Source organism: Borostomias antarcticus (genome assembly GCF_949987555.1).
Source record: "Borostomias antarcticus genome assembly, chromosome: 14".
NCBI lineage: Eukaryota > Metazoa > Chordata > Actinopteri > Stomiiformes > Stomiidae > Borostomias > Borostomias antarcticus.
In genome coordinates this window covers 5,512,540-5,524,520 of record NC_140247.1, presented here as the reverse complement: position 1 = coordinate 5,524,520, position 11,981 = coordinate 5,512,540, and the positions used below count along the sequence as shown (strand labels likewise).

The 11,981-nt window shown below is 49.7% G+C and overlaps 1 protein-coding gene across 1 annotated transcript in view; it reads left to right on the top strand.

The window, feature by feature from the left end:
* ctnna1 (catenin (cadherin-associated protein), alpha 1) overlaps nt 1-11,981 on the top strand; it is a 114,543-nt gene that overhangs the window by 61,276 nt on the left and 41,286 nt on the right. The window contains exons 8-11 of the mRNA XM_084449051.1: nt 308-388; nt 809-961; nt 9,976-10,068; nt 10,737-10,893. Of these exons, the coding sequence (XP_084305177.1) occupies nt 308-388; nt 809-961; nt 9,976-10,068; nt 10,737-10,893 (484 nt within the window). The remainder of the gene's footprint in view (nt 1-307; nt 389-808; nt 962-9,975; nt 10,069-10,736; nt 10,894-11,981) is intronic.

The window sequence follows — 11,981 nt, the reverse complement described above, 5'->3', positions numbered from 1 at the left end:
GTCGTCCCCCGCTTCCCTCATCTGCTCCTCTATTCCATTCCTTCTTTAGGACTTGGGCCTCAATCAAGCTGTCTGATCTGTAGTTGTTGCACGCGTCCTCTGTCACTCAGCCCTCTGTGTGACTGACAAACAGTCGAGTCATGTTTTTTTTACTGTCTTGATGGGTTTGGATAAAGCTGTTGTGGTCCAGGATTGAGCACCCCCCCCCACCCCCCCCTCAGTGACTTTGACTTGTCTGTTCTGGTGGAAGGAGCATTAACAGGCAGAGCACCGCCCTCTAATTCCTCTCTCCTGTCTCGTGTTGCAGGCCGGCAGGAAGGACAGGAGTGATGCCCTGAACACCGCCATCGACAGGATGACCAAGAAGACCAGAGACCTGCGTCGACAGGTTTGTTTTACTCCTCCACCCCTACCCTCTCCTCTCTGCTCTCCTCCCTGTCCTCCCTCTCTCTTCATCTCTCTCCTCCTCTCTCAATCCATCTTCATCTCCCCCTCCCTCCCTCCATCTCCTGGCTAGGTAAAGGTTGCACGTAACCCCCGCATCGATTTCTATGTACTTAGACATTAATGTGAAAATTATTTTGTTTCACCTCCAGACAGTTTTTATTTTATGTTCCTCTCGAGTCCAGTTATTATACCTGTCCAGCTGTTTCCATGTTACCATGCCTAATGTGTGGAACTGGCTGAGTCTCTGAGCTAGGAGAATGAAGGATTTACTCCCTGTCTGTTCAAGATATTTGCTGCTGCATGTATGCATGATCTTATTTGAGAGTTTGACTTAGACGGTGCATCTCGTATCTCTGCACAGCTGCGCAAGGCTGTGATGGACCACGTCTCGGACTCCTTCCTTGAGACCAACGTTCCTCTGCTGGTCCTGATCGAAGCCGCCAAGAATGGCAACGAGAAGGAGGTGAAGGAGTATGCGCAGGTGTTCCGCGAGCACGCCAACAAGCTCATCGAGGTAGGTTGTTACTACCCTGTTACTACCCTGTTACTACCCTGTTACTACCCTATCACACAGGTAGGTTGTTACTACCCTATCACACAGGTAGGTTGTTACTACCCTATCACACAGGTAGGTTGTTACTACCCTATCACACAGGTAGGTTGTTACCACCCTATCACACAACAGTCAAAAACTCTTGAAAACTTGCGAAACTGAAGACATTTTAAAAAGTAATTTCTCTAGTCTGGTTGAGAGCATGTATCAAAATGTAGGCTATGTTGTCCAGTTCTAAACAGACCAGCATGCACAGCCCTTGAGGTATAGGGTCTGTGTAACTAAGTGTTGCTCTGATTCTTGTTCAGGTTGTGAAAACATAAACCAAAAATTGTATTTGTCACGGTGTTGTGAGATTGTGTGCGAGTGTAAGAGTATTTTCTTACCTTATTTGAAACAAACAAATAAACACACACACACACACACACACACACAGAGCCAACAGTGACTCCAAGTCAAAAGGCTTTGTAACCGACCCTTGCTCACGGAGGAGGCTGCTGTTGCAGTCAGAGAAACACTACATTTGTATGGATGGTCACAGCTGTCAATACAATTTTGAGCCGGCACAGAGGAGCAAAACGTCCCCATTCCCAAGGTTAAGTGATGTCCTCGGTGGGGGGGTGGTCTATTGTCTCAACAGTTTCTTATTGACAGGACAGACATGAGAACATTCTCACACATTGTCTGTTTGCCATGATATTAAGACAAATGCATGTCTTTTTAAAAGGGGTCTTTTGCATCTCTCTTCCTCCCTCCCTCTATCTGGCCATTTTCATTTCCTTAATAGAGGAGCCTCTCATGTGGAATGGCCGGGGCTTTTAAATCTCCAGCGCTGCTGAGAGAGAGGGATGGGGGGGAGTGATAGCGGGAGAGAGAGACAGTGAGGGAGGGGACAAAAGAAGGAGGGAGCGAGAGAGTGGTGGGCTGGCGACAAACTGACAGAAACATTATCTGTCCTCATTAGTGGTCCTCCTGTGTGAGAGCGTCATATGCTGACATTTGGAAGTGACCTCTCCCCATGGTTGGCTGGCCCCTAGTACTGCTGTGTGGCTGGTTCACTGACCGAGCCACAGGGAGGAGGGGGACACGGTTGGTGGAGGGGGGGTCTGACACCCCACAGGCTGGAGGGAGAGAAGAGGATGGAGGGAAAGAGAGATGGAGAGAGAGAGAGAGGGAAGGGTTGTAGAACACACTGTAGCCTACATATGCACCATAAACCCTAGGCTGGATTGAAGAGACTATGGATGGTGTTAGATTGGGGCACCGAAAGAGGTGTAGGTGAAAGAACAATGAACTGGGCTTGGATAATCTGGACACTGAGGACATTAGGGAGGGACTGCATCATGCCGTTCCTGTGTCCATACTCAGATTGTATAGGAAGGATGTTATTAGCCAATTGCACAACGCCAGTACTTCCTGAAATTAGACATGCTTCTCCATTTCCTGTCCTACACTATTGGATGAAGTGATTAATCAGGTGTGCCTGACTGCAGCACAATGATCAGGCACACCTGAATAATCATTTCATCCAATAGTGAGACAGGAAATAGAGAAGCATGTCTAATTTCAGGAAGTACTGGAGTTGTGCATATAGTGAATTCCAGCAGATGAAACACAGCATTATTTACGGTTAGGTGTGAGATTAGCCATCACATGACACATTAGACGCAGGGTGTGATACAGGGGTATAACTAACTACACAGTATGTTGCTTCATTAGACAGTAATTTAGGCTCTGCCTATCATCTGCAAATTTGAAAACAATGTAATCAGTTATTCTTGCTGTATTCCGACATGGTGCTGTGGTTGTTGCAGCCATGGTAACAGCTGCCACCCTCCCAGTGCTTAGCCTCTAGGCCCTGGAGAACACTCTGGTTTAAAAGTGCACACAAGGTTTTAACATGTTGATTTTCCTGACATCTTCAACATTAATGCAAGAAATATGAACACAATAGGCGTGGGGCTATGTGCTCTGCATATGAATCCTCTGATTTTTCTGTTGCTTCCTCACCTCTGGGCTTTTCCTCATTAATAATGGCGCTCAGGTCTTCGTGTGTGCGTCTGTGGGAAATGATTTCCTCCAGCTTAACCCTGATCACACAGGCCACCGTGATTGGCAACTCTAACCAAGCCCCGTCTGGAGGCCCACTCTCCTGTTCATTTTGATTGACTGACGGCCTGTTTATGAGGTAGACTGCTATTTCATGACTAGTCCCCCTCTGTTTAAAATGGGCCACAGCGTTTTGTTTTTCTTCCTCCCAGTTGCGTTTCATTTGGATGAGCTGTGAGGAATTTGTCACGGTGCCCCCGACCGACAATGCATCATAGTTGAATGCATCAGTGGCCATTTAAACCAAGAGAGAGATGTCCAGATTGGATCTTCCCACATCAACGTTCCTGGTGCAGCTTCCCAGCCGTAGGCAGTACTACCCCCTGAAGACACGCAGTACTACCCCCTGAAGACACGCTTTCTGGCTGCTCTGGGTCACTGGGCAGGCATTAGACTGACCTGACTGACACATCACCACACTAAGCACTGCGCTGGGAAGGACACCGATGCTAATGCACTTCCTCAACGCGGTGGAGAGTTGCTGCCACTACTGCTCACCCCCTTCGAGGACAATCGAACCCAGGCTTTAGGTGGCAGCAGAAAATGTCACACCTGTAGAGCACCTTATCTGACAGTCACATAAACCACACACACACACACACAAACACAGGATTATGTGACTGTCACATACAGGTGGTATGTGACACGAGTCACAAAATCCTGTGGTGTGTGGGTGAATTTAAACCCAGTGTCATCATGGCAGGCAGGCTGCTCTATTTGCAATGCAATAGAACAGCCAGAGGGGAAGCAGGATTGAACTTCGGCCAAGTGCTCGCCTCGCCCTGATGGAGAAGCATGAAATCATTTCTTTCCCCGACTGTAAGGAAAAGTGCCAACTCCTTTAGTTCTTTTGTAAAAACTACATTCCCCCAAAATCATTGTACATCCCTGTGATGACTTATGTGAAAGTAGCCGTTACAATGCTGTTCCCCTCCACAGCCTAGGCGCTCTGTACCAGCACACGTCTGCTTCAGAGAGGGGCGACCTCACATTGGACTGATTGTTAATTCACCTTTTCTCTTCAGAATGTTTCTGGAGCGCCTCCGCTATTCCGGGAAGAGCTGCCAACTCTTCAAGTATATGGTCAGAGGGCAAAATGCATTATTTGAAAGGCTTCCCTTCTACTTATTTAGTTTAGTTTGTGTAGCATTGAAATGCATCATCAAGCTAAAATAAAAATAGACTGAGCTAGCGCAGTGTTGCTGCCTCCAGGCAATGTTCTTAAAGGTCCCCAGCAGCTCTGGGTGTGAGTTTAGCAGGCAGAGAGGGAGAAGGAGGGTGATGCTCTGGGTGTGTGGAGCTTAGCAGGCGGAGAGGGAGAAGGAGGTGATGCCCTGTGCAGGCTAGAACGACAGGAGAGGAATATATAGTGCTGTTGCTGCCTTCATTGCCTTATATTATACTACACATCCAGTTTCAACACACTCTTCTGACAAATTGTTCCTTTTTACCCTGATTAGACATGAGAGGGGGGAGTAAGGATTCAATTTGATCTTGTCTGGATGCAATGGTTTGGATCTGGTCTTTTTCCCAGGTTCTGGAGATGTTAGTGCCAGCCAATAACATGTTAATATTAGACAGGAGCTACAATATTCAGTTCAAGTAAACACCCTCCCATTACCCAACAGGCTGTTCTGTGTCAGCTCTTAGGGATAGTCGTCACCAGCCAAAGAGCCTCCGTCGGCATCACAAGAACTCGAAATGCATAAATGCTCCCGTCCTGCGATGGCCATCGATCCAGCAAATCCCCGGGAACTGTATAATCTATGTGTTTAACAAGGTATCCCTTCTACGTGCCCCCAGTCAAGCGCACTGCACAGGCCCACACGGTCATTGTGAGGCAGGTTGGCAGGAAGTCACAGTAGGTGTCCCTCTGGCTGAATATGCTTGACATTTAGCTGCAAGTGAATGTGTGCTGGGTGCGAATGGAGCTGCGATGGAGCTCACCCAGCTCTCTGTCCTTTACCCAGCTCTCTGTCCCCTCTGCACAGCGTCCGTGTCCTTTACACAGCTGTCTGTCTCCTCTGCTCAGCTCTCTGTCCCCTCTACACAGCTCTTTGTCTCCTCTGCACAGCTGTCTGTCTCCTCTACACAGCTCTTTGTCTCCTCTACACAGCTGTGTCCCCTCTCCTCTGCACAGCTGTCTGTCTCCTCTACACAGCTGTCTGTCTCCTCTACACAGCTGTCTGTCTCCTCTACACAGCTGTGTCCCCTCTGCACAGCTGTCTGTCTCCTCTACACAGCTGTCTGTCCCCTCTACACAGCTGTCTGTCCCCTCTACACAACTGTCTGTCTCCTCTACACAGCTGTCTGTCTCCTCTACACAGCTGTCTGTCCCCTCTACACAGCTGTCTCCCCTCTACACAGCTGTCTGTCTCCTCTACACAGCTGTCTGTCTCCTCTACACAGCTGTCTGTCCCCTCTACACAGCTGTCTGTCCCCTCTACACAGCTGTCTGTCCCCTCTACACAGCTGTCTGTCCCCTCTACACAGCTGTCTCCCCTCTACACAGCTGTCTGTCTCCTCTACACAGCTGTCTGTCTCCTCTGCACAGCTGTCTGTCTCCTCTACACAGCTGTCTGTCCCCTCTACACAGCTGTCTGTCTCCTCTACACAGCTGTCTGTCTCCTCTGCACAGCTGTCTGTCTCCTCTACACAGCTGTCTGTCTCCTCTACACAGCTGTCTGTCCCCTCTACACAGCTGTCTGTCCCCTCTACACAACTGTCTGTCTCCTCTACACAGCTGTCTGTCCCCTCTACACAGCTGTCTGTCCCCTCTACACAGCTGTCTGTCTCTACACAGCTGTCTGTCTCCTCTACACAGCTGTCTGTCTCCTCTACACAGCTGTCTGTCCCCTCTTCACAGCTGTCTGTCTCCTCTACACAGCTGTCTGTCCCCTCTACACAGCTGTCTGTCCCCTCTACACAGCTGTCTGTCCCCTCTACACAGCTGTCTGTCTCCTCTACACAGCTGTCTGTCTCCTCTACACAGCTGTCTGTCTCCTCTACACAGCTGTCTGTCTCCTCTACACAGCTGTCTGTCCCCTCTACACAGCTGTCTGTCCCCTCTACACAGCTGTCTGTCTCCTCTACACAGCTGTCTGTCCCCTCTACACAGCTGTCTGTCCCCTCTACACAGCTGTCTGTCTCCTCTACACAGCTGTCTGTCCCCTCTACACAGCTGTCTGTCCCCTCTACACAGCTGTCTGTCCCCTCTGCACAGCTGTCTGTCCCCTCTACACAGCTGTCTGTCTCCTCTACACAGCTGTCTGTCTCCTCTACACAGCTGTCTGTCTCCTCTACACAGCTGTCTGTCTCCTCTACACAGCTGTCTGTCTCCTCTACACAGCTGTCTGTCTCCTCTACACAGCTGTCTGTCTCCTCTACACAGCTGTCTGTCTCCTCTACACAGCTGTCTGTCTCTACACAGCTGTCTGTCTCCTCTACACAGCTGTCTGTCCCCTCTACACAGCTGTCTGTCCCCTCTACACAGCTGTCTGTCTCCTCTACACAGCTGTCTGTCCCCTCTACACAGCTGTCTGTCCCCTCTACACAGCTGTCTGTCCCCTCTGCACAGCTGTCTGTCTCCTCTACACAGCTGTCTGTCTCCTCTACACAGCTGTCTGTCCCCTCTACACAGCTGTCTGTCTCCTCTGCACAGCTGTCTGTCTCCTCTACACAGCTGTCTGTCCCCTCTACACAGCTGTCTCTCTCCTCTGCACAGCTGTCTGTCTCCTCTACACAGCTGTCTGTCTCCTCTACACAGCTGTCTGTCCCCTCTACACAGCTGTCTGTCCCCTCTGCACAGCTGTCTGTCTCCTCTACACAGCTGTCTGTCCCCTCTACACAGCTGTCTGTCCCCTCTGCACAGCTGTCTGTCTCCTCTACACAGCTGTCTGTCCCCTCTGCACAGCTGTCTGTCCCCTCTACACAGCTGTCTGTCTCCTCTGCACAGCTGTCTGTCTCCTCTACACAGCTGTCTGTCCCCTCTACACAGCTGTCTCTCTCCTCTGCACAGCTGTCTGTCTCCTCTACACAGCTGTCTGTCTCCTCTACACAGCTGTCTGTCCCCTCTACACAGCTGTCTGTCCCCTCTGCACAGCTGTCTGTCTCCTCTACACAGCTGTCTGTCCCCTCTACACAGCTGTCTGTCCCCTCTGCACAGCTGTCTGTCTCCTCTACACAGCTGTCTGTCCCCTCTACACAGCTGTCTGTCGCCTCTGCACAGTGCCTTTGTTCCTGCCAATAGGGACTCTGTAAGTGTAGCGACCAAACCACCAGTGGTGTGGCGTGGCGTGGCATCGCAGATGAGTGTTCATGATATCTGTTAGGAGATGGAGCAGGAGAACTTGATTAGCTGCTTGGGCTCACTTCATTGTGGGAGACATGTGAAACGCTGACAGCTTAGAATGAGGCTTGACATGTGTTAATGAAGCTTTGCGAGACCCATGCTGTACCTGTACCCATATCGATGCTTTTCCACACTCAGTATTGATGAGTCATTTGCACTCAAAATTGCTGTCATTTACACTTTAAATAGATTTTGTAATTTCAGGGCATCAATATTTAGGTCTTCATCAGACAACCTGTGATTTTGAGACTAATAACTCACCATGTTTGGTGTACAGCTGCTATGGATGGCCTTCCCTGAGCAAAATGTGTTTAATCTAGTGGAGTGATTGAATTTATAGTGATGGAATATATAAACACAAATGCTTGTGAAATAAAATTAATACAATTCCAAACCTGTTAGGACGTGGTCCATTAAATGGTCCTGTAATTTACTTTCATAAAAGCTGTGCTTGTTTCAATTGTAAGTGACATGTCAGGAACCAACTTTCAATTGATTTCCTTTGATAGAATGAATTGATTTCCTTTGCAATAACCACTGATGCACCTGGGCCATTACCCAACCACATGTTAATTTAAACAGATGCATTTTTATAGATTTTTCACTGAATCAGTTGTTCAGACAGTAGTTTTGGTTGTGTTTTTTTTCTTTCTGAGTGTTTTGATCTACAACACGGCAAAGGGAATGGCATGAGTTCGCTCCAGAGTAGGATTCCAGCAGGTGGTCAAAGCCAACTTCACAGCATCACAGTCAAGCTATGCGTGTGTTCTTCCCTTGCTCCCTAATCCCTCCCATTCTGACCATCCTCCAAATCTCCTAGGGATCCATATCTGTCCTCAAGGACTGTGTTTAGTTTGATCGTCATGGCAGGGATCTGTCTGACCTGCATGATCATGGAGGGGGGATGAGTGTCAGAGGCCCTCTGTCTGTTAACACAACCCTGCCCCCTCTCTCTGAGGTCACCGTGGCTCGACGCTCTCCTCTCCTAGTATGTTTGCATGGCTGCCGGTCTATACAATTATGTTTACATCAATCCCCTGCTAGCACACTGGCCTAAGTGCTTGTCATCAGAGCCTGGGTATGTATACTTCCAGGGTTTTAATGTCTCAACAGCAGTCTCCTAAGAGACAGACATGCTTGTTGAGTGAGGAAGGGTTGGAAGGGATCCTTCAGAGACTCATTCCGTCTGCCACTCCTGCAGCTAGTGGTGCGTTCACCACCGCGCCTCTAGTCTCCGGGCCGTTAAACTTCTCACTTAATACTCTTTTATGTATGGGTAGGTTATTTACCCAGGCAGAAACTCCTATTGGAATACACCCAAAAGCCCAATTGTTCTTGAAATACCATCAAGATATCAGGTCCGTATAAGCAGAATTAATAAGTACACACAGTACTTCTGGTGCTGCATGTCAACATCTCCTCAGCTCAACAAATGGCAATGTTTAAAATTCTCTGATCTAAATTTGGTGGCCATGAGTATTTCCATAATGGATCTTCCCCCTTCCTGGCAAATGCAAAAATGTTTAGAAATTGCAGTGTTGGGGAGCTTGATTTGTTGGTCAATACAAAATTTACTCTCAAACTATAAATGTTGGCAGCAGGGAACAGCACTTGCCTAGCTCAGCACTCTGTGCTTTCAGTGGCCTGCCAGGGTTTTGAGAGTGTCAGGAATATGCCTGACTCTGGAAGGGTAATGGCGCCATGGCTGTCTGGTGATTTAATCACAGAGAAGAACCCTGTCAGACAACGCCGCCGAATAAATTCTGGGAAATTAACTATTCTTGTAAAAAACAAACAAAAAAAACAAGAAGAATTAAAAGACATGACTTGTATTCTTCTAGCAGCCCAGCTTTTGTTACCCACCTCCTCCCTCGCTCCCTCCCTCCCCCTCCCTTGTATTCATGCCATATAATTTTAGCAGCTGTATGAATTAATCCCTTCTAGGAGGGCTCTGTGTTCTGCCAACCTTGATAGCTGCTACATCTCTGATGGATGGGGAAACATTTCTGTTGGACTGCCATACTGTACTTGTCTGAGAGGTAGACTGTATTTATGTGTTTGGGCTCTCTGTCTCTTCCTCCCTCTCTCTCTCTCTCTCTCTCTCTCTCTCTCTCTCTCTCTCTCTCTCTCTCTCCCTCTCCCTCCTTTTGACTCTGATCTGTGGTGAACCTTTTATTGCAAGTCATAATCATCAGCAGGTAGATGTCGTCCATGTTGTACTGAATGTTCTCTGTCTCATGCTCCCCATTCCTCCTCCTCCCTGCTCCCTCTCTTCTTATTTATTTATCTCTTCCTCTATTCCTGTAATTCTCTCTCTCTCTCTCTCTCTCTCTCTCTCTCTCTCTCTCTCTCTCTCTCTCTCTCTCTCTCTCTCTCTCTCTCTCTCTCTCTCTCTCTCTCTCTCTCTCTCTCTCTCTCTCTCTCTCTCTCTCTCTCTCAAAGTGTGCCTGTATCTGACTCCCCTGCTGTTTGACTAGTCCCTGAGTGATGTTGCTGCTGTGTGTTTTCTGTTTAGGTGGCCAACCTGGCGTGCTCCATCTCCAACAACGAGGAGGGAGTGAAGTTAGTCCGTATGGCAGCCTCCCAGCTGGAGACCCTCTGCCCCCAGGTACCAGCTTCCCGGCCCAACCCCCACTCCCCCGCCTGTCCATCCAGCCGCCACCCCCACTCCCTGCATTTTGCCATTCAGCTAGTTTCCCTGCCAATCCTCCAGTCCCTAGCCTATGGTTACCTTGCATGCCCTGCCAACGCCCCGCCTCGCATCACTACTGCCCTCACTGCTCTTCAGCCCTTGGCCCCACGAAGGCCAGATATGTTCTCGCATCAGCTATTAGCGCCCCTGATGCAATAAATCAATACGTCTGGGGTCACACCAGTTAGTCGGTGATTCTAGACTTGGAATGACTGGGCTCAAACAGTGTGTTGCGGATACAGCCACCCCAGCGCATGCAGCCCGAGTAGAACAGATCACCCCTCTGCCCTTAGCCCTGCCCCCCGTCCCTTGAGCTATGCCAGCCCTCTCCAGCATGCTGCTGCCTCCACCCCCCCCCACAATAAAAACCACAGGCCATTCATTTAATGTCATTCACTCCTTCAAAGTGTTCCCCTCTTGCCCCACTAACCGCTCGCAGCGATGAATTGGCTCCACACTGTAGTCCAAACATTAGGGGGAGGGGGGGGGGGGGGGGGGGGTCGCACACTCAACCAATGCTAATGTTGTGGCCGAGGGCTCTACTCTAATGGGGCTGTAATGGGTGTGTAATTGTGTGATTGCAGGTCATTAACGCAGCGCTGGCCCTGGCAGCCAAGCCCAACAGTAAGGTGGCCCAGGACAACATGGACCTCTTCAAGGAGCAGTGGGAGAAGCAGGTCCGCGTCCTCACCGACGCCGTCGACGACATCACGTCCATCGACGACTTCCTCTGTGTCTCCGGTAAGAACGGGTGGCGTTTGCCCCTCATGTCCATATAAGGAGTGGTGGCGGTGGAAGTAGGGCAGGCCTGCACGGCTCCGTCCGATTGGCCAGGCTAGCCGTGGAGACAAAGGGGAGGTAAAAAGCAGCAGCCGGAGTCTTAATTGGACTAGACTGACTGCGCTGTTAGACGTTGCTTAAATACTTTCGTTTGAAAGCCTTTAAGAGGTTTTAAGAGCGGGGGAAGTGGAGGTCTAGTGAGCAGCAGTATTAGTCTTCCCTGATGAGAGCTGTGTGTAGGAGGCCTGAATGGGCTGCGCTAAGCCAGACAAAAGCACTGAGGCATCAGCACTACCTGCCCCGAAATCGACATGCTGTCACGTATGTAAAGATGCACAAACGGCTTGTCTGGCGTGGCCTTAAAGAGTTCTCATTAAACATTGCGCCGAATGACTCCCCTCACCTCCAACCAAGGACAGTCTGCAGTTTACACAGAGGCCATTTGCATTTTTACAGGCTTCCCATTAATAAGCCGTCTGAGCGCTTTGTCTTCAATCTTCTCCGCCCAGCACTTCTGCTTCCTATCCGCCGCCTTAAGCCGGCGACGATGCAAAACCTGCCGTGAAGGATGAGGATTTCCAGCTGTAACTCACGGTTCCCGTCAGTCCCATCGCGCGTCACACACCTGCCCCCCCCCCCCCCCCCCCCCCCCAGGCGTCTAGGTCACCGAGCAAAAATACCTCAAAGGCTTTACTCCGAGAGGAAGCAGAAAGACAGCCATGTTTTTTTCTCTCTTTTTGCTGGCCTGGCACACTGTTAATTTCCCTTAGACAGTGTTTGGTAGGTTAGCTTGCTCCCTGGGGTTTACCCAGCTACCCTGCCCCGTCTGCTCCCTGGGGTTTACCCAGCTACCCTGCCCCGTCTGCTCTCTGGTAGGTTAGCTTGCTCCCTGGGGTTTACCCAGCTACCCTGCCCCGTCTGCTCTCTGGGCCGCAGGCCTGGGCTCAAGTCAAGTACTGTGTGATAAATCGTATTTAGTTTTTTTTTCCTAAAGCCACCTTTTATGAACCCAGTTTGATTAATGGATGATTAATGGATGGTTGTGTGTT